The 25,823-nt window shown below is 55.7% G+C and overlaps 1 protein-coding gene across 7 annotated transcripts in view; it reads left to right on the forward strand.

Annotated features, from left to right (window-relative positions):
* SEPT9 (septin 9) overlaps positions 1–25,394 on the forward strand; it is a 134,576-nt gene extending 109,182 nt beyond the window's left edge. For all 7 annotated transcript variants that reach the window (XM_017743227.1, XM_017743229.1, XM_017743230.1 and 4 more), the window contains 9 exons: positions 6,726–6,917; positions 10,784–10,912; positions 11,287–11,368; positions 12,067–12,204; positions 17,276–17,393; positions 19,774–19,869; positions 20,692–20,788; positions 22,297–22,348; positions 23,136–25,394. In XM_017743227.1, the coding sequence (XP_017598716.1) occupies positions 6,726–6,917; positions 10,784–10,912; positions 11,287–11,368; positions 12,067–12,204; positions 17,276–17,393; positions 19,774–19,869; positions 20,692–20,788; positions 22,297–22,348; positions 23,136–23,271 (1,040 nt within the window). In that variant the 3' untranslated portion in view covers positions 23,272–25,394. The remainder of the gene's footprint in view (positions 1–6,725; positions 6,918–10,783; positions 10,913–11,286; positions 11,369–12,066; positions 12,205–17,275; positions 17,394–19,773; positions 19,870–20,691; positions 20,789–22,296; positions 22,349–23,135) is intronic.
* Positions 25,395–25,823: the final 429 nt, after the last annotated feature.

Consider the following 25,823-nt stretch of genomic DNA (forward strand, 5'->3'; position numbering starts at 1 on the left):
GGCCCGCTGCCCGGCCCCGCCTGGCCGCGCTGCCGGCATTGTCCGGGAGAAATAGAGATCAATAGAGATCAATAGAGATCAATAGATCAAACCCTCCCCTGCCTGGGAGCACCCCCTGGTCCCCTGCCCTGTCCCCGTGGGTACCCCCTTGTCCCCTGCCCTGCTCGCCCTGCTCCGGCTGCTGCCCCCGCTGAAGGGCTCGCGGGGCGTCTGGGGCGCAGCTGCCTTTAGTAACGAAAGAAAGCAAAAAAACCCAACCAAACAAAGAAACTAAATTAAAATCCATACCACCCTACCCTTCAAAGAACAAAACCAAGCGAAAAAATCATTTTAAAAGGGGAGAAAAAAAATAGGGGAAAAAAAAAAAAAAGGAAACCTGAACTGCAACCCCCGGGATGTGAATCCCTCTGGCTCGCTCCTTTCTTTGCCGTAGCTGCGTTCAGTGCCTCGTGGGACGCGGGCATCAGCCCCGGAGTGCGGCTCGGCAGCCCTGGGCACACTCAGCCGTGCCCGGGGCCCGTTCCTGGGGCTTGGCCGGACTCATTCCTTCTGCAGTGTTGTCTGGACAAGCTCAGTTTGGGGAGCCCTGCCTGGCTCTTTGTTTTCACAGCGCAGAGCTCTGCAGAGCAGTGGTGACAGGGTGCTTTCTCTTGGCTGGGGGCTGCAGAGGGTCCCCATGTCCCCCCTGTGCTGAGTACCATTGTCCAGGGTGGGTGGACAGGGGTGGGACTGGATGCCATCCTCGGAGCCCCCATGGAATCAGCTTTGTGGGTGTCCTTGGACCCTCCTGGGCACGGGCACCCTGAGCCTGTCTGCGGGGAGCAAGGGCTGTTCATGGGCTACACGGGGCCAGCTGATGGAGCAGCTTCTGCTGGGATCTGTGTGCGGGAAGGTTCCTCTCAATGGGGCGTTCCCAGTGAGGCAGGGCTGCTCTGGGATCAGCCTTGCTCCAGCTCCGGGGGAAGCTCCTTACAGTGGGAGATCAGTGAGGCTGCATGGCCAGAGACCTCTGTATGCCCAAGCCAAGACTTGGGGTTGTTTGTGATCATCTTCTCCTTTTCAAACATGGAGAACAGTCTAAGAACTCTTTGCAAGTGGTTTAGAGCTGCTGTCTCACATGCTTGGAGAAATGAGCATGTCGGACTAGGGTTGTGCTGCCAAAGCTACACGTGTCCAACCAGGGCAGGGTGGTGGTCAGCCTGGTGGTCAGCCTCATGCCACATCCGGGCAGCACAGGAGCTGGCAATGGAGCAGCAGGCAGCAGTTTGAGGTTGTGGAGCTGGCACCACGTTTTCACCCCTGGGATGGGCTCGTGCACGCCAGCCCAGACCCGCTGGTGACCAGAGCCTGCAGCAGCCAGCGGGTTTAAGATGGGAACGGAAGCAGTGATGGGGAGCACTGAAGCATCCATCTCTTGTAAATAAAAGAGCCGGGAGGGTTGAGCGGCAGAGGGCAGGGGCTGCTGGGCTTCCGGAGCAGGAGGGGAAGCACACAGAGCACACAGTGAGTGAGGACGGAAGCGCACGTGGCTGGCGGGGACAGCTCGACCTGCACGTGATGCGTGCCCATGACTTGTGGCTTAGGGCTGTGGCCCCGACTGGTCACCTGTGGAAGCGCTCACACAGCAGGAATCACTGCCTCCTTTTATAAAACTCTGAAAATGGGTTTATTCCCCACCTGAGTAAAAGGGTTCAAGCCTGGAGCATCAGGAGTGCACCCGGCCACCTCTCTGGCAGCTCTTGGGTGGATTTGGTCAAATGAAGAGGAGTTAAGCATACTCTGCTATTTCTGGGTCGTGTTTGTTGGCACCCAGGTGGAAATGCAAGCTGAGAAGGAAACATAACTGGTTGGTAGGTGGGCTTGGGCTGGCAGCCAGCCTGAAACTGTAGCCCAATGCCCAGGGATGCGAGGGACAGACTCCAGCTTGGGCCTGTCAGGTGCTGGTGATTGGAGCTGAATAATAGGAACATCCCTTGGTTACAGTTTGGTGCTGCAGGGTCTGTGGCACTGGCTCTGTGCCAGCCTGAGCCACCCCAGCTTCGGACTGAGCTGTGCCTCACATTCCCTGGCACCCGCACACCCAGCAGGGACCTGCCACGTTCAGCACCAGGGGATCCCGTGGTGGCAGTGACTGGGCAGCTGAAAAAATCACCAGTGCCTGGGCCATGCTGGGATTGCATCCAGTCCTGGCTTTGCTGACTCCCTCCCTCCTGACTCCTGCTGTCCCCTCAGAAGGGACAGGCTCTGCCACCTCCTCCGCAGGTTGGATCTGTTTCCATGGCCTGTGGTCACTGCTCAGTGTGCCGAGGGGAGAGGCCCTGGAGGCCACGTGGGCTGCAGTCCTGACAGCCAGCTGTCCTTAACCAGGAGCTGAGATTCACTCTTTGGAGCTAAAAATACCTCTGCGACACCCTACAGGCACGATTCTCCAAGAGAGCTGCTCCCAAAAATCAAAAGATTAGGTGGTTCACACTTCTCCCTTGAAAACATCTGTGGATACTCAGCTGCCCAGGCTGTGCTTTCACACCACTGTGCACTGCTCTGAACCTGCTCTCTGTGTTTGCATGAATCCATCCCACAAATCTGGGAGCCCATAGTACTTCCAGTGTCTGTTGTGTGGAGGGAAGGGCAGTTTTCCACAGTGTCCTCATCTTCTGGGTGCTTGTAGCTCTGCAGAACTGGTTGCAGCATCATCGAAAGGTGACCAGTGCTTGGTGCTTCTGGCATCCGAGGGGTGTTTCTTGGATTTACTTCCCAAACATTGCCATTTTGCCCTTGATTGTGCGTGCATCCGTAGAGTGTGCAATGGTTTGGATCTGTTGCATCCATAGAGTGTGCAATGGTTTGGATCTGTTGCATCCATAGAGTGTGCAATGGTTTGGGTCTGCTGACAGGCAGCCATGGCACAGGTGCAGCCTCCTGGCCCCTCTCCAGTTGCTCTGTGCAGCCACTGAGCACCAGGTCTGTGACCAACCCTGCTCCAGGACCAGCTCTGCTCTCCCAGATCGCCAGCAGAGCTGCTGGGTCTAGCCAGGACCTGAGCTGGATGAGACATTCCCAGTTCAGCCCCTGCGGGGGTTCTTTAACCTTTGTGTGTCTGCAGTGAAGCCCCAGTCTCCTGCAGATCCCTATCCCAGATCCTCAGGGAGGATTACCAGCCCCTGGGTTTTGGGGGAGCCCGTGGCTGTCCTTACATGCCCTGCCCACAGTGTCCTGGTCTGTGGCAGCCTCGTGGCACCAGCACAGCGTGTCCAGCAGCCCCTGGCCAAGCCCATCCCACGGCACACGGTGTCCAGCTGGCTGGAGGAGCAGGAGGGTCCCCGGGGGGCTCCCAGGGGCTTCCCTCCCTGCAGGGTGCCTTTCATCTGCTGCTTCGCAGATGTTGGCTTTGGCTCGTGTCTGACATGCATCAATTACAGAGCAACAGCCCCGAGTCTTTGGCAAAATCAACTTTGGAACAGCTGTCCTGAGTCAGCCGTGCCCGAGCCGGCGCTCTGGCTCTGTCCCCACTTGGTGCAGTGCTGCCCTGACCATCTCCACATCTCCTGTGCCCACATGGACAGGGTTTCCCTGGCAGAGGAGGCCTAAATATGGCACTTGTTCCCATGTGCTTGATGTTTATCCAGGAGCCCTTGAGTGGGAGAGAGCTGCAGGCTCTGAGCTCTCTGCCCCATCAGCAGAGCGATGTCCCCTTGTGTGGGGGACAACAGTTGGGTTAAGGTGACAATGGTGAACCATGTGAGGTCTGGTCCTGCTCTTGGCAGGGACTCTGTGGCAATCAGGGATTTCAGATAGCATTTGGTATTTATTAACCCATCCCTCCTTGCAGTGCTCCGGAAGCGGCTGCTCGGTGACACTGGCTCTGGCAGCACCACAGGTTTGACACCGTCCCCTCAGAGAGCACAGCAGGTCAGACAAATGCAGAATGTGCCCATGAAGCATCCCAGGCATCCACTGCTCTGCTCCAATGTATTTCTAGGGTCTTTCTGTTTTAGACAAGTGACTCCTGGGAGTGCTGCATGCCACCCAGCACAGCATCCCTGTGTGCCACCGAGTGCTCCTGTGGTTTGGCTGCACCCTCCTTCTGCTGGCACAAACTCCTTGGAGCCGAGTGTGACACTGGAGTTTTTGCTAAGAAAAGACCAGTTCAGTGCTGGGAAGCTGAAACAAAAATTGCATGTTTGAGTTGTGGCATTTCCCTGGGGAGTTTGCTGATGGTGCTGTGGCATGGGGGGCTTTGCGTCCCTGCTGTGCTGCAGACACTCCTAGCTGCAATATACTGATTTTTATTGTATTTTTCCCCAGTCAGGACCCAGGTGCTTTAAATCACCAGTTCCCCACAGACCAGCTGAAGCACATGGACTGCCCAGCCTGGGTGCTGCTCTTCCTGTGGCTTTGGTCTGGCTGGAGTCTGGGGAGCCCTGAGCCCTCCTTCTCCCCCTGAGGGCCACAGAGTGTCTGCTCCCTGAGCTGGGAACAGTTTTCCTGCATGTCCCCCTGCCTGGGGACAGGTCAGCCCCTCTGCATGCTGCCAACTGCTCCTTGAGGTGCTGGAGATGCTCCTGGCCTCTGTCAAGAGGAGGGTGGCTTTCTGCTCTATTTAATTTCTTAATTTCTCTGCACCTTACCTGCCCCAGTGTCCCAGTTTGCCATCCCATCCTTGGGGCTGTCCTGTGCACACAAGTGGTGCCTGGAGGAGTTAAACCCATTGCATAACCCGGTGTTGCTGCTGGTGGCAGCATATTTTCCACATGATTTAGCTGTCGTTTTGTTGGTTTGTTTTTTTTTTTTTTTAGTGTTATGCTTTTGGCCTTGCCACTTTGGAACGGGGCTAATTTGGGATTTGTGGTGAGGCCTCGGGCGGGCTGGGCTGGTTGATTTTGCGAGGGGCAGCGTGGCAGTTGCAATTCCAGCTGTGCAGTGTTCCTGGGAGGAGTGGGATGCTCCCAGTGGCAGTGCAGCTCCAGCTGTGCAGTGTTCCTGGATGCTCCCATGAGTGTCAGGGACAGCGTGTTTGCTCTCCAGCAGCTCTGTGAGTAATGCTCAGCTACGCAGCCCGGGATCGAGGGTTGGAAAAAACTGTTCAAAGGGACCCAACAGTCGTTGGGATTAGTTCTAGGTTTGTTTTTTCTTCCTTTTTTAATTTTTTTTTTTTTCTGCTTGGCCTATATTAAGCACGTGGAAGTGTGCTGTGCTTGCAGGAAGAGAGTGGTTCCACCTCACAGACTCCAGCAGGGTCAGGTCTGACACGGCCAGAGGAGAAGGGGTGATGGGCTTGTGCTTGGAGGAGCCCCTTTGGCCCAGCCACACTCCTACAGAGAGAGGGAGGGAGAGAAAAGCAGGCAACACATCATCAAAGGCCAGGAATAACTGGGGTGAGACGAGCTGAGAGCTGTGTTGCTGTCTGGAGGCGTGAGGACTTTGCAAATAACGATGTTTTTCTTAATAATAATAAACGATTAAAAAATAATAAATAAGCATTGCAAAACACTGAGCAACAACAAAATGCTCACTTAGGCTGGTGGCTGCAGGCACTGAGCAGCAGCAGCCTGGGGTGGTGAGGGCTCTTAGAAGTGTTTTCCTAAAACCTCCCTCTCTGCCTGGATCAGAGGAGCAGCAGTGCTGCATGTGGCTGGTGCCTCCAGGAGCTTGCAGGGGACTGGGCTGACCTTGTGCACGCTCTGCCCTCGGGGTATTTGCTGTATCCGCTGTGGGTGATTGGAAGCAGCTGGGACTGGCAGGGAACAAGGCTGCGTCACCTCGGGGCACATGGGGCACTTTGTCCTTCCCGATGCTCCTGCCTGGTGCCTGGGGGAGTAGATAATTCCCTGCTTTTTCTTACGAGCTGTTGGCTGAGGCAGTGGTTTTACATTTGCTTCTTCTGAAGAACTTTTGTTAGGTTGGAGCATCTTGCAGGGGAGACAGGCACCCTGTCTCTGAGGGAGGCTGATGGGTTTGGGCTTCTGAGCAGATATGGACAGAAGGAGAGCGAGATCACAGAAGCTCGGTGGCTGCGTGGGCGTTGTCTGGCACAACTCCTCTTGATGCAAATATGTTGGGTTTTCCACAAGCCAGGGCCGGCAGCCTCTGATCTGCGTCAGCTGGAGCTCGAGGAGGGCACGTGGCAGAGGATGCCAAGGGCTCCCTGTGTCTGCAAAGCCATCCAGCTCCCACCCAGAACGTGGCTGAGCTGTTCACATCAGCAGTCTGCACAGTGCTGTAATTCCAGTGGTGTGGAGGAGCGGGATGTGTAGGTCTGCCAGTCCCACAGCAGTGCCCAGGCACAGGGCTGTGGGGCTGAAAGCCTTTGTCACTCCCAGACGTGGGCCGAGGACTTTCTGGGTGCTGGGTCCTGCTTTGTGGCAGTAGGTCAGCTGCTGTGGGACCTGGTGCACTCACACCCCCACAGCAGCATCCTGCTGTGGCAGGTTTGTTGGAGTGGGCAGGGATCAAGGTGAACACAGCAAATGGAGGAAGAAAATCCCAAATTTAATGTAATTATTGTTGGAGTGGGCAGGGATCAAGGTGAACACAGCAAATGGAGGAAGAAAATCCCAAATTTAATGTAATTATTGTAGAGGAAGATCCCACACGCCTCCTCCCTCCCGGCCTGCTGGTACCCTGAGTCTCTACACATGCTTTACTCCTGCTTTGAATGCAGCAGGCAGCTCCCGTGATTCCCTGCCAGGAGCAGCACCTCTGACCACCCCATGTTTGCCCTGCAGGTCCAGAGGCCGTTCCCAGCCACGCTCCCGGCATGACGGACGCTCCACGGGATGCTGGCCCCAAGCAGGCGGCGCCGGCGCGGCCGGACAAGCCGGCTGCAGACTTCGGCTACGTGGGCATTGACGCCATCCTGGAGCAGCTGAGGAGGAAAGCCATGAAACAGGGCTTCGAGTTCAACATCATGGTCGTGGGTGAGTGGTTCCCTCGTGCCAGCTGCCCACAGCGTGCTCAGCCGGGTGCTGTCATTGTCCCACAGTGATGTTTGTCCTCTTTGGGGTCTCCTCGGGGTCAGCACTGGGGACTCTGCCTTGGCAGTCAGCAAACCCTGCTGCCAAGGAGCTGGCCTGAGTTCATCTGGAGTTAAAGCTGTTGATGTGATGTGGTCCATGGTCTTCCTCTTCCTCCTTCATCTTGGGGTGCATTATCCATGGGCACCTCCCAGGGGGAAGCACCTCAAGGGGTGTCCCAGGAGTCCTGCTCTGGTTTGAGCAGTCAGAGGCCACACTAAGGGCTCAAGGGGCTGCACTGCTGCTGGTATTCCAGAGCCCTCATCCTTACTGGTACTTCCAGTGATCTGGGTAAAATTCCTGTTTGTGAGTTGTTTTGTATTCAGGCAGCCCTGCTACAAGTACCAGGGAAGAAATGCCAAAAGCAGTGATTTACTGGAGGGAATAAAGACCAACAGGAGGGGTTTACAGGGCTCAGTCATTTGGCCTGGGTGGCTCCTTTGGGGCCCTGCAGGGTGGCACAGCAGGGATGAGAGTGTCCCAGCGGGTGTCCACATGCAAGGAGGGAGGGCTGGAGGGTTGTGTGCCCAGATCCTGCTGCCCACAAGCTCCTGTTCATTAGCTCTCCTGGGCTACTGACCACTGGCTGCATCGCTGCTGTTCTGGCTGCAGCTTCAGCTGTGGGGGTCTGTGCTCCTGCAGCCCCCAGGCCCCCAAAGCCAGGGATGGCACAGCCACTGACCTGCAGAATGCTGGGCGCACCAGAGAGCTGGGCAGACCCTGTGGGACACTGGCCAAGGGGGAAAATGGAAAAGAAATGAGGCTTTTCTGCTCTTTTCCAGCTATTAATGTCTGACCTGGTCCCATGGAGCCCCTAGTGTGAGCTGGGCTGTGCTCCTTGGGACTGGGCTGGTCAGGCAGCAGCTCTTCCTGCCTGAATGCCCCAGGGAAGCTGCAGGGGGATGAGGAGAGTAAATCCCAGGCAATGACCAGCAGCATGGTCATGGGATCTCCTGGGAGGAGCTGTGTAAGGCTACAGGTGATGCCTGTGGGATGTCCCACAGGGTGTCCTGGGGGTCTGCCTGGGGTTGTGGAAGGGGCTGATCCAGAGTTTACTTCTTCTGTTAAAGACACCAGTGTGCTGTAGCTTTCCAACAAGCTCTGTGGATGCTCTGCCTTTCCCATCTTGATGATTCCATTCCCTCTAACGGGGAAGGTTCCCCAGGCTGGATGACCACAGCAAGGCTGGGCAGTGCAGAACGAGTTCTTGGGAGACATTTTAACAACTCCAGCTCTTTGCTGCTAGCAGAGGAATCACTGCACTGGTCCTGGGAGCCTGCAAGTGAGATTGCCTGTGCTGAGCTCCCATTTCCCTGCCAGAGGAGGCTCCCATCCCTCCAGGAGCAGGCTGTGCTGCCTCAGCACCTCAGCTGTGTGCTGTGCAGGCGGGGAGGGATGGGGAGGTTCTTGGGAGACATTTTAACAACTCCAGCTCTTTGCTGCTAGCAGAGGAATCACTGCACTGGTCCTGGGAGCCTGCAAGTGAGATTGCCTGTGCTGAGCTCCCATTTCCCTGCCAGAGGAGGCTCCCATCCCTCCAGGAGCAGGCTGTGCTGCCTCAGCACCTCAGCTGTGTGCTGTGCAGGCGGGGAGGGATGGGGAGGAAAAGTCGAGCTCTGGCCCTCCTGGAAGACGCGGGAGGGATGCGGGAGGAGCAGCACCTCGGGGAAGGGGCAGCAGCCAGCCCTCCTCCTGCTGTGCTTCCCTAGGGATGGGTTTAGCTCCATTATTCCCAGCCAGCCTAAGCTGTGAGTCCTTGAGTTGAAATTGTTCCAATCTCTGTCTTACAGGCAGGAGATGAGAGCAGGGAGGAGGGAGGTGGCTTGTCCTGCAGGGGAGGTGGGAACTGAGCATCGCTGCCATGTGGGGGTCACTCCTCACCATGTCCCTGTGGTGGAGCTTTGTGAAAACTCTTTCCCCACTGTAGCAAGGTCCCTGTTCAAAAAAAGGTTTCACAATCCCAACCAGAGCTCTGAGAGGGGGCTGCAGGCTGAGGTCAGCTTAGCCCTTTGTCCTCTAAAGTTGCAGAGATGAGGAAAAATGTCTAAACTTTAAAAGATCCCAACCCTAAAGCACATCTTTTGCGTTGTTTTCGGTGCAAAGCAGCTAGAAGGAGAGCAGAGGTGGCCAGGCTCAGCTGCGTTTTCCCTGCTGGATTTCAGTTCTGGGAGAGGCAGTGGACTGCAAACCAGGGCTGTTGGAAGGGGGCTCTGCCCTGTGCTCAGCTGCCTGTGCCACAGCCTTCGGGTCTCCAGGTGCACCCCACCATGGCTCAGCAAGGTCAGCCTGTGGCTGTGGTGCCAATGGGACATCACATCCTGGCTGCTGGTGGCTCTCACCTCTGGTGCCTTTCCAGGCAGTGCAGCTCCAGCAGCTTGGACAGACACGAATGCAGAGAGCCACTGCCTGGAGCTCTGGCAGTGTGTCACCTGATTTCACCTGTCCCCAGTGTGTCACCCAGCCTTCCCCTCTCCCCAGGTGCTCCATTTCACAATGAGCAGTGGTGCAGTGAGAGCTCTGGTTTGGCTCTGCATGCCCAGCTCCAGACCTGTTTGTGCCTGCCCATTTGTTTTCAGGCAGCAGAGGGCTGGGAGCACTTACCCGCAGTGCTCCGTGTGTTTCTCAGAGTCCAGCAGTGACAGTGGCTGGCAGAGAGTTCTCCTGTGCTGGATTGCAGCCATTGGTGATGCTGCAAACTCAGCTCTAAAACTCATGTTTGCTCAGGGAGTGGGGTGATGGCAGGAGGTGATGCCCAGTGCTGGTTGGCCTTACTGTTGGCTTTGGTGGCCTGGATGGGCCAGGACCCTGAAGAATACGGGTGAAACCCTTGCTGACTCTGCTTAGGGACACTCTGTGGGACAAGGGACGTGCTGGTGGCAATGCCATGATCACTGTCTGCAAATGTCTTGGCAGAATGGGGCCAGTGAGGTCCCCGTGATGTGTGCAGGACCTCTGCAGGGGGCACAGAGCATCTGCTCCCTGGGTTTTGAGGAGTTAATTCTGTTTTCTTTGCTCTGGAAAAGTTGTTCTCCACGCTCATGGGACAGCTGTTCTTGGAGAGTCAAGAGCTGCTGGTGTCCTTTCCACACAGATCAGTGTCAGCTCTGGGATATGAAAATGCTTCTCTAAAAGCTGTTTTCTGAAGTTGTGGAATCTCATGTGCTTCCTGGGGTGTTGTCTGTGGGATTCAGAGATGCTCCTGGCGTGGACCTGTGTGTGTGCAGCCAGCTGGGCCGGTTGCAGCAGCAAGTCTGTCAGGGAAGCAGCAGCAGATGCAGCAGGGCTGAGGTTTGTAGGATTGTTGCTGCTGTTAGTCCTGTCCAGATAAACCCTTGCCAAGCTGCTCCAAAGCCTTCCCTGTGGAGCTGGACAGAGGAGACTGCAGGAGAGTGAAGGCACAGCTGGGATGCTTCTTCCTGGGGTTCCCTGGTCCCCGAGCCCTGCTGAGCATCACCACAGCCCTTCAAACATCCCCAGCACTGTCTGCCTGTCCTCGGGGTTGCTGGGATTTTGCCTGGATGCAGGGAACCAGCTGCTTTGGAGCCAGGGAGGGGCTTTGCTACCTGCAGCATCCTCCTGGCTGGGCTGGACTCGAGCTCCTTGGCTCGGGGGAGCTGCAGGGGAGCAGCTGCTCCTCGTCCCTCTCTCTCTCCATCCCTCCAGCAGATCCAGTGCAGCCCGAGTCTGTCAGCAGCCCCTTCCCCTGGCCCCTGACAGCACAGCCTGGAGATGGGGGAGTGCTGACTCTGGGTTATGCTGCTCTCTTCCAGGTCAGAGCGGCTTGGGGAAATCCACGTTAATCAACACTCTCTTCAAATCCAAGATCAGCCGGAAATCTGTACAGCCAACTTCTGAGGAGCGGATCCCCAAGACCATTGAAATCAAATCCATCACTCACGGTGAGGCTCTGCAGGTCCCACCTGCTGCTTTGCCTTTAGGTCCTGCTCTGCCTTGTGTCTCTGGGGACTCACAGGGGTTGTGGACCTCCATAAACCTCAACTCCCATCCCTCTGAACGGGCTTTTACCATCCAGAGATGCTTGCAGGGCTGAGAAAACGTCTCTTTTTTATTTATTAATCGGCATTGAGTTAATTTTGTTGGAAGGAACCAGTGAGGTGGCTGTGGGGGTGGCATTTCAGGGTGGATATGGGGCTGTGAAGGTGCATTTCTCCCCTGGGAGCAAGCTCCAGCTCTGCAGCTGATTGTGGGAGGATGGGCTTGGCCAAAGCACCCATCAACACTCACCTCACACACCAGCTTTCCTCTCTTTCAGAGATTGAGGAGAAGGGGGTTCGCATGAAGCTGACAGTCATCGACACCCCGGGCTTTGGGGACCACATCAACAACGAGAACTGGTGAGCTGCCACTCTGCCCTGGGTGCAGGGGGGAAGGCAGGAGAGCCCCAGCACCTCCTGACCCCGTGCCCAGAGCTGTAGCCTGGCGCTGTGCCCCCCTGCTCCGTGGGCAGCAGGAAGGAGGTTGTTGTGGTGGTAGCGCAGTGCCATGCTCCCTGGGAGAGCCACAAACATCCTGCTGTTCCAGGCATGAGACAACCTTTGTTTGTGGCTGGGAGCAGCTGTGTGCCAGCAGGGCCAGTCCCCAGACCCCGCTCATGTGGCTCTGGAGGCTGAACTCTGCCCGGGATCCCTGGCACAGTGTCTGGTTCTGCAGGATGGCTCCCTGGCCCATGGCAGGTACCTTGTCCCCACCACCAGCTGGGCTTGTGGGCTTTGATTCTGCTCGTGTTCCTGTGCCATGACACCGTGCAAGGGGCCAGGACATGGTCTCAGCCCTGTCCTGCTCCACAGCCAGGTCCAGAAGGAGAGAAGGGAGCACATTTAGCCACTTGCTTGTCTAAACCAGCCAGTTAATACCCTCCTGCAGCAGTGCATGGAGTTGCTAAGCAGTGAACACGTGAGGTTTGTGATTTATGAGATGCTGAGCGTCCCTGGCTCTGCAGGCTCTGCTTCACGCAGCCAGCCCAGGTGGGAGGGTCAGGGTGGTCCAGATCCCTCACACGACCCCACCACCCCGTGTTCCTCTCTCCCTGCAGCTGGCAGCCCATCATGAAGTTCATCAATGACCAGTACGAGAAGTACCTGCAGGAGGAGATCAACATTAACCGGAAGAAGCGGATCCCCGACACGCGGGTGCACTGCTGTATTTATTTCATCCCAGCCACGGGCCACTCGTACGTACCCCGCTGTCCCTGCCACCCCTCAGCCTTCCCCTGCCTGTCTCCCATCAGGGCAGTTTTCCCTGAGATCCTCCCATGTTTTTTGGGACTTGAGGAAGCTGTCCTTTAGGGCTGTATCATCTGGAGCCCTTGCAGTAACAGAGCTGCTGTACCCCAGAGAAATGCGGTGTTTCCTGTTCTGAGGGGCCATGAAATCATCTCTGAGCTCCAGGGAGCTGCTGGCTTTGCTGTGCTCACCTGGCTTGCTACACCAAGGATGGACCAGGTCTCAAATTGGATGGAGAGGCTACTTTTGCAAGCAGAACATTAATTTTTTTTTCTTTGCCCCTGACATTGTAAGGGGAGAAGCCAGTTTTCCTTGTGCTGTCAAGGCAGCGAACACCCTCACCCTGTAAGGGTATTTTGTAGGTTGTTTGACTAGTCTGCAAGTGGGATGCTGTTTATTCAGCCCAGAGTTCTCCTGGCTCTGGCACTTTTCAAGTGACAACATCAAAAGGCCCAGATCTCGCTCTATTCTTTTTTTCCCTTTTCTGTTTTTTCTTTTTTCCCCTCCTAGGCACACAGCCCACCCTGAAAATCTGGGGCACTTAAAATGTCTTGAAAAATGTGACTTAAAGTATCACAACATGAAACGAGGCCCAAGTTTCCTTTTGATTTGTGTCAATTCCTTCCACTTTTGGCTCTGTCTGCATTGGGGATGTTTTTGGGTCTGTTTTCAAAAGTAAACTTAAGCCTCCAGCACTGTATTCATGACAGCCTTTTCCACTTCCCCATGCGGAGATTTATTCCAATAGAAAAGACTTTGTTTTGCTTCTGTCAGTGGGTAGACCAAAAATGCATCCTTCACTGGAATAAAATGACTGCATGGGCCAGTTATGCCCCTCTTGTGTAACTGATCAGGAGCAGAGGGGCTGACGAAACATTTATGGTTGAATACAATAAAGCACAGAAGGTTTCAAAGGGAGATGACATTTTTAGGCCAGCCTAACGTGTTGGTCCCACTAATCTCAGCCCAGATCTTCAGCCCCTGCCTCGGCAGGTCTGACTTGCAGCATTAGCTGTGCTCCAGCTTTTCCTCACCGCTCTGTTTAACTCTTAGAAAACACATCTGATGCTCAGAGGCTGCAGGGAGTGTTGGGTGCCGGGCAGGGCAGGCAGGGATGTGGAGCCCCGCTGCCGTGTCCCCCGGCGGAGCCTCTCCAGCCGCGCTCTGGTTTCTCTCACCCGCCGGCCAACAGCAATTGTGTGGATTTTCAGCTGCTTTTTTTCCTTCTCTCCAGCAGACATGTGTTTCCAATATCCGAGTGAGCCCGGCAGATGGGGGCCATTGTTGCTGAGCCCTGATCCTCTTTCCCCGCAGCCTGATAGCCCGGCTGGGGCTGTCCCCGCTGTCACCGGCTCACCCGTGCCCTCCTGCCACCTGAGGCATGAGTGAAGGGGGCAAGCCCCACTGGGAGGGGGAAGTTGATGGGAAATTTTGCTTCTCTGGGAGCTCCACCGTGCTCCACTCACCATCCTGGATGCTTGGTGCTGCCCTCCGGGGATGTGCTTGCACAGGGTGTTTGTGTTGCCTGGGAGCCGCTATATTCACGGTGTGGCAGCCAGAGCAGCAGAGGTGACTCGTGTCCATCTGTCCTTCCCTGGTGGTGTGGGTGGGTGGGGCACAGGACTGCCTGGCACATGGATGTGGCAGGCAGCTGGGTTAGGTTTGACAGGGCACTGGGTGAGAGCTTGCTTTTTCCTAAATAAAAAGGAGTGAGGGATGAAAAAAAAAAGTAAAGTTGACCAGGTGCAGAGATTCAGAGGCCAGAGCAGAGGATTGCTTGGCTCTGTTTCAGTCTGGCTGTCCCATCCAGGCAGCTCAGGGTTAATCAGCAGAGAAGTTTCTGCTGCATAAGGGAGTTCACAAGGGAGTTCAGGACAGGCTTTGCAGCCCACCCAGTTCACACACAGCCTGTAACACTCCCATGTAACCGTGCCTGTGAAGGCTGAGGATGGTGCTGGCAGGGGCTTTCAGCTGCAGCTGCTCAAGCCTGGCTCTGCCACCCAATAAATATCCCTGCTCTGACCCCTGCACAGCTCTGTTCAGCTCGGAAATGGCTCTGGAGCTCTGCCTGGCCTGATCAGCACCTCTCCTGCCTCTACCAGGGCTGGTGGCTGAGGGACTGCCACCTCCTCCCTCTTTCCCCTCTGGCTGCCCCTCTCAGGTGCCCAGCAGCTTCCTGGCGCAGGGCTGGGCAGCTGCTGGGTCCTCACTGGTGTTTGGTCAACCCACAGCTCTGTTTCCTGCTGTTAGTTTGATCTGGGGCACAACCAAAAGGAAATACCTCTGCAGCTCACTGTGGGTTTTGATTCCTGTAACAGCATTTCAGGGGAGCCAACAGGAATGAGCCTCTGCTTAGATCCTGTCTGTGCACAGTGGCAGAAATAACGTGTGTCCTGGCCACCATAATGTGTGTCCTGGCCACCATAATGTGTGCCCAGCCCTGGCAAGGCGTGCCCAGCTGCACAGCCTCCCCCAGGCCCACAGCAGGAGGGGATGAGGGAACAACCAGCACAGGCTGAAGTGGCTGGAGCCCATCCTGCATCTCCTGCTTCAGCCCATCCAGTCCCCTTCAAGCTCCTCCACCCTTCCCAGCAAAGCCCAGAGCATGTGTGTGTCTAATTATAAGTTAATAATATCAGAGACCATTTGAGGAAGGGGAAGAAAATAGATTAGTTCTTTTCTTGAGCCTTCCCTTCTCTTCGGTGGTGTGCTTGGAGCAAATAGCACTTGTCATCACCTTAATCCAGGTATTTTCCTTTGGTGTCTTCACATGAATGTGATGTGTAGCTACAGGCAGGCATTGTTCTTAGTGAAAAGGTGAACTTTCTCTCACATAGGTAAGGTTTGGGAGGGGCTACCTAGAAGAAGTTGATAGAATATCTAGAAACTTGCAGAATACCCTCAAAACATGCAGTTTGCTCTGCTGGGGAGTCCCTTGGTGTTCTCAGGGTGGTGCAGAGAGGTGACCTCCATGGATGAGGCACTTGCAGGAGCCCATGGGAGCAGAAAGTTGTGTCAGGGGTGCCTGGGTGCAGATGGACACAGTCACTCTGCCTGGGTGGTGCTGCTGGACACAGCAGGGGTGTGCCCAGGGGTGTGGGCAAGCTGTGGCTCTGCCTCCTCCTCTCTGGCTCACTGTGGCATCCTCGGCATCCTCCAGATATGTGAGGGATCGGAGGGATCGGAACTGAGCTTTTAATGTGTAGATTGAGCAGAAACTCAAACGTCTGCCTGATTGTGGATTCATCTGCATTCACTCTATATGCATCCTGGTCTTTAAAGGAAAAGCTGATGAAAGAGGCAGGAACACAGGCTCAGTGGGGAAGAAGCTTTTAGAGGAGAAAAATTGTTTGGAAAATAGCAAAGAGAGAGGAGGGGAAAGAATTCTGCTGGGAAAGGAGCATAACTGCATTACTTCCTTGGAGGTCTGGGAAATACATTATGCAGAGCTCCAAACAATGTTTGCCAGCAGCAAGTCAGCTTAGATGTGTCCATGGGGGGTTCCTTGTGCTTTTTTCTATTCTTTTTTCCCTTTAATAGGCAAAATCTTTCTTTCCTGGGGCCCAGGGTGATCTGTGACCCTGTGTTTGTGTTAGGACCTCGTTTGTCCGTGCGCTAATGACGTGCTCAGGGCTGTGTGTGCTGTTGGTGTGTGGGGACAAGATCCACCTGGTGCAGTCCAGCTCCATCCCTGGGAGAGGAGTGGGTTTGACCAGGGGAGAGTTCAGCTGGGTCACCAGTGCTGGCTGCACTGGGGCAGCCTGGAGCTGCTGTTTTCACATCAGCTGGAGCTGAGTGGATCTTTCTAGGGCTGAATGTCCCTCCCTTGGCACTGGGGCCAGGCAGAGGTGTCCCCCTGGGATGGGGACACTGCCTGGTGGCTGCTGAGGAGCAGGATCAGTCCCTTCCCCTCTGCGCTCCTGTGGCTGGGTCTGCAGGGGTCTCTGAGCCCTTTGTAGGGCCCGAGGAGACCAAGTTGGGGTTCAGCTTGAGAGTGTTGGCAGTGGGTGCTCTCTTGGCCCTTCAGTGAGGGCCCATTTCAAACAGGCTCCTACCCCAAAGGTGTTCCTGGACCCTGGGACCTCCAGGTTTCCTTTTCAAGGCAATATCTACTCAACTGTGCTGCATGTCCCCATCACCTCCAGAGCCACCAAGGGGGAACTGCAGCAACTGGAGGTGTCCCAAGGAGGGTTTTCTCCTGGTTTGGGACCCCCAGCAGTTAAAACACCTTCTGGAAGGACTGAGGGGTGAGGGGGCATCGTGGCCAGGTGCCTTCATCGCTGTCTGCAGGGCTGGGATGTGGAACAGTGTGGCACTGGCGCCGTGTCCGTGCTGTCAGCTCAGGAGGGATTTCCCAAGGCGCTGATCACTGAGTTATGCAATCTCTGCAGCTTTCCTCTACTGAGACTTTTGTTGTAGAGATTTTCTGACATTCTCACCCTCTGGAACAAGCAGCATCTCTTCTGTGCTCTGAGAGCCCCTGGAGAATTTCCAGAGCTTTTTTTTAATCCTAGCTGATGAATGTGAGAGGCAGTCCCAGCTTGTGTGTAACCGTGGACTGGTGCTCAGCACAGAGGGGAGCGTGAGCAGGAACGGTCACCTGTGGCCATTTCTGTGTTGTGCTGTCCCAGGATGGTCGCTGACAGCTTGGATAGAACTGGAGCAGGTTTTGATTTGGCCCGGCAGCCATCATCACCCTGCTCTCATCCCAGCTCCACCAAGGACACGAGTAGCTCTGGGCAAGTTCCCGCAGTCCTGTGTGGCCGTGCAGAGATAAAAGCCCTCTGCCACTTCACGGGGCTTTGTGAGGGTTCACAGGCGATAGCAGGAGCTTTGAAAGGGAAATGTTTAAAGCGTTTTCAAACCCTCTCTGCGCTGTTGTGCTTTTAAGAAAATGCCTTTACTCGTCCTATCTGAAAGGAAGTGATTCCCTCTCTGTCTGCTCTTTGAATGCCCCTCTCTGCCAGGGGATTGCAGCAGCCTCAGAGTGCAAATCCCCTTCTTCCTGCTGTTTTCCAGGCTCCGGCCGCTGGACATCGAGTTCATGAAGCGCCTGAGCAAAGTGGTCAACATCGTCCCGGTGATCGCCAAAGCCGACACGTTAACGCTGGAGGAGAGGGACTACTTCAAACAACGGGTACGGGGCTGCTGCCTCTTCCCTGGGCTCCCATCCCTGGTACCCCATCCCCTGGTCCCCCTGTCCCCCTCGTGGCTCCCCCGGCAGGGCTGTGCAGGCAGAGCCTGGCCAGGAGCCCAGCGCATTCCTCCGGCTGCAGCTCGGAGCGATCCCGCGTGGCCGCAGGGTAGGCCTGCTCTCCAAGCACTTCCTTGTGTTTCTCTTGGATCTCTGTCAGCACAGGATAAGTTTGGAGCTCTACATCTCCGGGCCTGCTTCTCCTGCCTCCTTTGTTATTGTTGTTGTTATTTTCAGGCTGGTTTCTGTTATTTTGGGAATGATGGTGCTGCACGGAGGGGCTGGAAAACGCTCCCTCTGCAGCAATCATGCACTGATACAGGAACCAGGCAAAAACGTCTGGGTTTGCTGAGCCCAGCTGGGCAAGATTTAAGAGGAAAGCAAGGTATGAAATTCCCGTGGTTGGGAGCTGAGGAGGGGCTGTCTGGATCCACAGCAAGGCATGGGCTGTGCTCTGAGAGGGGGAGATGGTCCATTTGGGGGTTTAGTAAGGGACTGTAAATCCGTTTGCGTGGGCGCTGGATGTGGCTGCAGGCGTGGTGGCCTCAGCATTCCCTGCAGAAGTAAAAAACACCAAGCTCCTTGATCTCTGAGTCTGAACTGGGGGAAGTGAAGGGAAAGGGGGTTTTGCCAAAAGGGCAGTTTTAGGGGCATTTCTTTGGTTATGGAGAGGATGACACCTTAGCCAGGAGTGGTTCCACAGCTCCTTGCAGGAGAGGGTGAGCCACTCCTTCCCACACCGGTGTCTTCCCAGTTCTTGCTGAACAGCATCAAGCACTGAAATACCCAGTCTGGTTTTGGGGGCTGAATCCAAACTCTGTGAGCAGTTTCCTTGGCTAGAAGCTGGCTGGGAATGGAGCTGAGGGCTAATCCAGGCTGGGCTCACTTGGCTTGTCAGGCTGTTTGCACAGAGCTCTGTGAGGAGCTGGTGAGGGGACACGGAGGGGCAGGTCCACGGTGCCACATCTGCTCTCTGTGGTGGCTTCTGCAGACTGCTGGCCCCATTCAGAGGGGCACCTACCCCTGTGTCTGCAGGTGACTAGCTGGCTCTGGCACTACAAAGTCAGTCTGGGACCTCAAATGTCACCTGGGCACCCTCGGCTGCTGCTACCATGGAACACCATGGGGACAGTGCCTGGCTCTGCTGCTCTGCTCTGGCTCAGCACAGGATGAGCTCACCCCATCTCTGATTTCTCCCTGATTATAACCAGACCCCCCCCAAATCCTTTTACCATCTCTGATTGCTTCCTGATTATAACCAGACCCCCCCCAAATCCTTTTGGATGGAGGGAGAACACGTAGCCACGTGGTGTGTTTGCTCTCTCTCCTCATGCTCCCAGCTCCAGATTCTCTGGTGCAGATGAGAGGGCAGGTGGTACAAATCAGGCCAGGTGGGCACAGGCTGGACCTTTTCCACTCGTGCCAGTGTGGCTGCGTGTGTGCTTCCAAAAGCAGAGCGCTGTCTGCATCTGGGGGTGTAGCTGGTTCAGAGAGGTGATAGGTTTTGGGCTTGGATGGCGTGGGCAGGGGATGTGAAGCACCAGCCTGGCTGCAGGTTGGTGCCAGTGCTGTGCTGAGTGAGTGGAATGTGCTCCCTGGAGCGGGCTTTGTTGGGTTGTTCGCCTAAACCCGCTGTGTTGGTTTGGTGGGGGGTGGGAGGCTGGCTGGGGGCATTCCCTGGGCTGGATCCACTCCTTTCCCAACCTGAACTGTAGGATGGTGTGGGGTTATTGCTGTAGGAAGTGGTGGGAGTAGGTGCCAGGCTGGGTTGGGTTTGAAGCCTTGTAGGAGAAGGCTGATCCTCCAAGCTCCCCACGAGCTGAGCCTCCACCCAGGAATCAGATTTCAGCATCTCTTGGCCTTGCACAGAGGCAAAGTCCTTCGAGTCTGCTCTTCCAATCTGTGTCCTTGTCCCCTCAGATCAAATTCCTTTTCCAAGGAGTCTAAACAAACACCAGAGAGCAGCTTTTTACCTTTGTGTTACAAGCCTGGCAGCTGCGTTCCCCTTTGCTTGGGCAGCTTGGGTTGCCCTGTTGTCTTTTCCAATCCCTAAACAACATCCAGCTCATGTAACTTCATCTCACTCTCTGCCTGAGCTGCGCCTTGGCACCAGGTTCTTGCAGAGGTTCCAGGACAAGCACTTGGTGGGTGTGTGGCAGGTGAGCACAGCTCTCTGTCCCCCAGGTGGGCAGTGTTTAGGATGGAGAGGGAGATGCTGCTGCTGGACATGGCTCAGAGACCCTTTTGGGAGCAGCTGCCGTGGTGGGAGTGCAGCTGCTGTGCCTGCCTGTCCTTCACCTGTCCCTCTGCTCTCCCCTCCCAGATAATGGCTGATCTCCTGGCCAACGGGATCGACGTGTATCCCCAGAAGGAGTTTGATGAGGACTCTGAAGATCGGCTGGTGAACGAGAAATTCCGGGTCAGTGCAGGGGCTGTGCAGGATGGGCCCTGCAGCTCCAGGGGCTGGTGATGTCCTAAGGGTCCCTTCCAAAAGGCCTCTGTTTTCTCCCCAAAACTGCTGTGCCCTGTCCATGGGGTTTGCCCAGCACCAGGAATCCTGCCAGAGCTCAGAGCAGGGGTGGAAAGAGGGTGAGAAGGGCTTGTGGGGGAGGTGTCCTGGCCATACTCCTTCCCCATCTCCATCCCCACCAGCAAGCAGGGGGTCCATGGCCCCTTCCCCTGCCCCAGGCACAGGGAACAGAGGTGCCTGCCCATCCCTGGCTAGGGCAGCAGCCTTCCCAGCACTGGGATGGAATTTTACCTGTAGGCTGCCTGCAGCTGGCAATTCCATGCTAGTGGAATCAGCCAGCAATTTTTTGGCACACTAGAGTGGATTGGACAAATTCAAGGAAGAAAAAAATCTTTTAGGGACTCTGAAGTTCAAAGACACCAACCTGGATCAAGAAATGAGTTGGCCACAGGTTGCCAGATGCTGGGGGCAATTCCCAGGGAAGCTTTGGATAGCTTTGCTTCAGCTGTACCTGGCGCCTGCCAGTGGGGGACTGGGCTAGGCTGGGTTTGGGCTGGTTTTAGGCTGGGTACACGTGTGAGAGATGCTGGTACCCAGCCCTGTGCTGCCTGTGGACCCTGGCAGGCAGCACTGCTCAGGAACATCAGGGGCAGACCAGCTCATCCCATTAAACCCTCCTGGAAACAGCTCAGCATGGGACTTTGCTCACTGGTTTGGTTTCCTGGCCAGTTGTCAGGAAGAAAACATAACCTGGTTTTACTCTTTCCACAGGAAATGATCCCGTTTGCAGTGGTGGGCAGTGACCAGGAGTACCAGGTGAACGGAAGGAGAATCCTTGGGAGGAAGACCAAGTGGGGCACCATTGAAGGTACCTTGTCCTTGCTTCCCCACCTGAGCCCATCTCTGCCCTGGCAGAAGGCAATGAGGTCCAAAACCAGCAGTAAAAGTTGAGGTGTATGTGGTGCTTCCCTGCTCCTCCAAAAAAAGATCATTTTCTGGTGTTCGAGGACTGGAAACACCTTGGCCAATCATCCTGTGCTGGGTTCCTGCACCTTTGTGTGGCTTGGGGGGCTGCTGAGTGCTGGAGGGGACATTTCTTGGGGGTCTCGTGGCCTGGCTTGTGCTTCTTGCACAGTTAAATGCCTGACAGCAGGATTTGAGGGCACACCAGTGACATCCCTGTGTCTCAAGCCCCTGTTAGGACCTTCCCCTGGCATCTGTGCCCTCCACCATGCCTTTGGTTGGTGCCCTTGTGGGACTTCTTCCCTCTTCCATTTCCCATGAGTGTGTCCCTTTTTTCTCCCCCATTTTACAATCGTTGTTTAAAAGCTGGATGAAAGCTCCTGGCTCCAGCACATCTACACATTTCCCTGTTCGTGGTTCCTGGCAGCCAGCTGGCTCGTCTCCAGTGCCACCCCTCTCATCTTCCTCCCCTTCACTTCACAGGTTCCTCTCATTTATGAGTCTTTTTAATAGGAATCCTGTGTTCAGGGATGGTTTAACAAAGCTGCCAGGAAAATCAGTGTATTTTGAAGCTCTGCTGCCCTCTCGTGCCGTTTCCCTGAACGTTCCGAGTTCATTGGGATCCATTAAACCCTCACCTTCTGCTTGTGGCAGCTGCCTCCAGCACAGGGAGACCCCCAGGGCAAAGCCATGGCCATGGGCAGCCTTTGCACAGCAGTGTTGCTTTTGTTTTGCCATTCCTGCATGGTGTTCAATGGTTGGACTCGATGATCTTAGAGGTCTTCTCCAACGTAAAGGATCCTGCTATTCTATGTACAGGATTGGGTAAAAAAAAAAAAAAATCAAAAAAAGGAATTCACCCTCAAAATTGAGTACATTTAGGGGTAAAATAGCAGCTGTCAGACTGATTGTGGTGGAGCAGCATCCCTTTTGCAAGCACTCCTGCTTCAGTAGCCTGTGCCAGCAGGAGTCCCTGTCCTTGCACAGCCCTGGCAGCCCTCACCAGCGTGCCTGGGGTGCTGCAGGATGCTCATGGCCCAGCTACAGATGAAACTCTTCTGTGGAGACACACCTGGTGCTCACTGCAAAGCTCACTGTGCCCCTCCCCTGCCTTGTCTGGGGCTCTGGGGGTCCCAGCATTGTGCTGGGCGTGCTGCTGGGAGCTCCCTTTTGTTGGTGGGACACACTGGGAAGGGGCTGTGGATGCTTACTCAGACCTCACCAGGGCTGAGCTGGGGCAGGGAGCTGCTGCCAGCTTTACTGGACTTTACTTTCAGGACTCCTGAGTCCTGCACCTGTACCCCGGGGGGTGAGTGCCCATCTGTGCCCTCCACACGCTGGGGAAGCCCCCAGGCCCTGCTTGCCCTGGGGGTGGCCATGGGTGCACACTGATGGGTCTCTCTCTCTTGCCAGTGGAGAACACAACACACTGTGAGTTCGCCTACCTGCGGGACCTCCTCATCAGGTCAGTGCCCTGTCCCCAGAGCCTTTGGTCACCAGGTGGCATCCAGGGAAAGGGGACAGCCCTTGAAGCAGCTGCTGCTTTGCTCTGCTGCTCCATCTCTCCACCCTTTCACCCCTCCATCCCTGCCTTCCCTCCCAGCCCTCTGCCACTCGGAGGGGTGGCCGCACTCAGTGGGATGAGGCTTCAGGGGGCTTTTCTTGTGCTGAGGTAGAGGAGGAGAGGAGCGATGGAGGGGTCAGGACACACTCCAGGACTGCTGGCAGTGTGGCTCCAGCTTTTGGCCTTAGTGATCCCTCACCAGTGCCAGGTCTCATCCCCAGTTCAAAGACGTCACCCTCCACTGGGGTATCATTGTGGGGTCTGGGCAATGGCTGGTCCCTCTTGACTGCGGGGCAGTGGGAGGCTGAGCCCCCTGGGCTTGCTAGAGGGGGCACTGGGCTCCTCCCCAGTTTGGCTGCAAGGTGAACTCTGCACATGTGATCTGTTGCTGGCAGATTGGTGTGTGGGGCTACAGAACCTCACCCCAGGACTGGCAGCGTCGGGATCTCCCTGGGTGGGTGTTCTACAGCCACAGCTCCTGTGTCCCCAAGCACCAGTGAAGGTTCCTGCTCCTGCTGCCCAATAATGCTGCCCATTATTGCCTTTCCTTCCCTCCTGTGCCCTAAAGGCCCCATTAACCAATAGGGCAGGAGGGGCCATTGAGGCTGGGGCGTGGTTGGGGTGCAGAGGCTGGGCCGGCTGAGCCGTGCCCAGTAAGGCGTGATTGCTCTGTCTCCCTTTCCTGCAGGACACACATGCAGAACATCAAGGATATTACCAGCAACATCCACTTCGAAGCCTACAGGGTGAAGAGGCTGAACGAGGGCCAGAGCTCTCTGTCCAACGGCGTGGCCGACAAAGAGCTGGTGGCCAACGAAATGTAACCGCCCCGCAGCCAGGACCTCGCTCGCTCACGCTCGCTGTTTCTCCCCTCTTCCCCCTTTATTTTTATATAAATACTCTGCCACTGTCCCTCTTGCCCTGCTCCCCGACCCCCTGCCATGTTAACTGACCAAATAACCAGACGTGGAGTGGGGTGGCCGCTCTCCCCCCCCCTTTTATTTTTAGATAAACCCTCGGCCACTGTCCCTCTTGCCCTGCTCCCCGACCCCCTGCCATGTTAACTGACCAAATAACCAGACGTGGAGTGGGGTGGCCGCTCTCCCCCCGCTTTGTGCCATGAGTTTTGTCCTCGGCCCCCAGAGCGGCGTCCCTGGGCCGGGGACCGTCCCTCTGTGGAGGTCGGGCTCTCGCTTGTGCCCAGCTCTGACCCCACAGCCGGACCCTGGGGAGCAGATCTGTGGGGCCAGCGGGGTTGGGGTGTCCTGGGAGCCCTTCCAGCCCCTCCATGCAGGGGCTCTTCTCCGTCCATTGAAGGCGAGGGTTCCTCCTGGTGAACGTAGCCTTGGGAAGCAAGGTACGGTGGGATGAAGAGAGCAAGACAGTGCCATCCTTGTCTCCTGCCGCCTCCTCTGAGCCCTCTGCAGCCCTCTGGGACCCACCAGCCCCCAGCCCGGCCCCTGTACCCTGTCTACCTGCAATAAACTGGGAGTGTTTAGGTGTCACCTCGCCTGTCACCGACCCCCGGCCAGGCAGAGTGACCTGCTTTGGGAGAAGTGCCTTTTCAGACTGTGACCTTGCAATAGCGTGGGAGAGGGGAGGGAGGGTCTGCCTTGTCTGTCTTTGCAGCCTGGAGAAGGCTGTGAATCTCTGTAGAGACTCTCCTTCCCTCTCCCTCGGGCCCGAGCTGTGGCTGGTGTCCTGGGAACACTTGTGTATTTATTCTGTCATTCAGTTGGGTGGGTCTTTGTCCGCTGAAGGCTCGGAGTGTGTTTGTCCAGAGGGGGCTGAGTGTGGAACTGTGTCTCTGCAAAGCAGTGGTGGGAGGTAAAGGGTTGTCCTGTCTGACCCTGGTGATTCTTGGGCTTTTTCCTACGCCAGAGGAGGCCCTTGGGTATCTGTTCATTCCTGTTCATTCCCTGGGTCCCCTGTGTGATGTGTGTCTAGGGAACATCCTCCTCTGTGTTGCTGGTCCTTGTGCAGGGGGTCTGTGCATGTGCTGACCGAGCCCTGCAGCCATGGGGGGGGTGCTGGGGAGCGTTGTGGGTGCTGCTCCCCCTGCTCTGCCCCCAGACCCTCCTCTTTCTGTGTGTCTCCAGTAAATCAGACCCTGCAAGCGTTAGGTAGCACTGTGACACAGGAGCAGGGGGGTCCTGGAGCAGAGCTCTGCAGTCCTGCCCCCTTCTCCCCAGCTCCCCTGGCCTTTCTGTTGTCCACCAGTCTCCAAATCCTCTCGACGGGAAAAAAACTTCCTGCAAATCACCCGTTTTTGGGGGCACGCACTGACGTGGCAGCGTGCCCCATCCTCTAGCACTGGAAGGCACCTGCAGAGCCCATGGGGGACAGAGCCTGGCTCAGCACAGGTGACCTGGAGGAGGGAGGAGGTTGCTCTCCCCTTGCTGGGGATGCCCAGGTTTTCAGGGGCTCCCCACATGTCCCCCCCAGCAGCCAAAGGGGTGTGGGGAAGGGGGGTGCATTGTGAGGATCCCTTCTCCCCTTCACTCATATTCCCCCTCCACACCAGCCCCACGGAGCTGCTGGGGAACAGCAACTCTCTACTTGCTGACTTGCTATGTTTTAGCAAAAACAACAACAAAAACGTGTATTAACTGAAAAAAAAATATATTTCAAGTGTTAAAAAAAGACTGAAAGGGGAGAAAAATCTCTTGTGGTGAGGCACTTCTGCAAATGCCATCTAAAACTTTTTTTTTCCTCTAGTTGATATCTCAAGCTGGGCCAAGCAAGACACGCCGCTTTCTCCTTTGTAACCTGACTTTTTTTTGGAAGAAAAAAAAAAGAAAATAATACAATAAAAAAGCCCTTCATCCAGATCTATTAAAATGGCCTTTTGGGGGTTATAAGCATTATGAAAATTTAGTCCATTTTTGTATAAATAATAGTGTTTAATATGTATTTCCCAAAATAAATGTTTCGAATGCAAATAGGAGGAGGCTTGTTTGGAAATGTCTGTTCCCAGCTGTGGTGTAATCACTGCTGCACGAACCCCATGGGGCTGGGGATGGTGGAAGAGCCCAGCCCCAGAACCTGTTTAGGGTGAAAGATAATTCCTGACCCCCTTGACCCATCCCACCTCAGACACCTGCCCCGGGTACCCTACAAAATGCTGGAGCTGCTTGTGCTGAGCACCTTTGGGATGGAGCCAGCATGATCCTGAGGGAGGCAGGTGGGTCCCATCCCTCTGCTTCCATGGTGAAGCTGTTCCCACTGTGCTTCCTGGTGTTTTTATGGAGAAGTGGGTTGCCCCTAGTTCAAGGGCAGGCAGGAGCTGGTCTTGCACACAAATGTGGCTTTGGCCCCACAGGCAGATGGTCTTCAAAACCTTCAGGACTGCAGGGTCAGCCTTGGGATGCCCTTG

The sequence above is a fragment of the Corvus brachyrhynchos genome, unplaced genomic scaffold (genome assembly GCF_000691975.1).
Source record: "Corvus brachyrhynchos isolate BGI_N302 unplaced genomic scaffold, ASM69197v1 scaffold148, whole genome shotgun sequence".
In the NCBI taxonomy this organism is placed as follows: Eukaryota; Metazoa; Chordata; class Aves; order Passeriformes; family Corvidae; genus Corvus; species Corvus brachyrhynchos.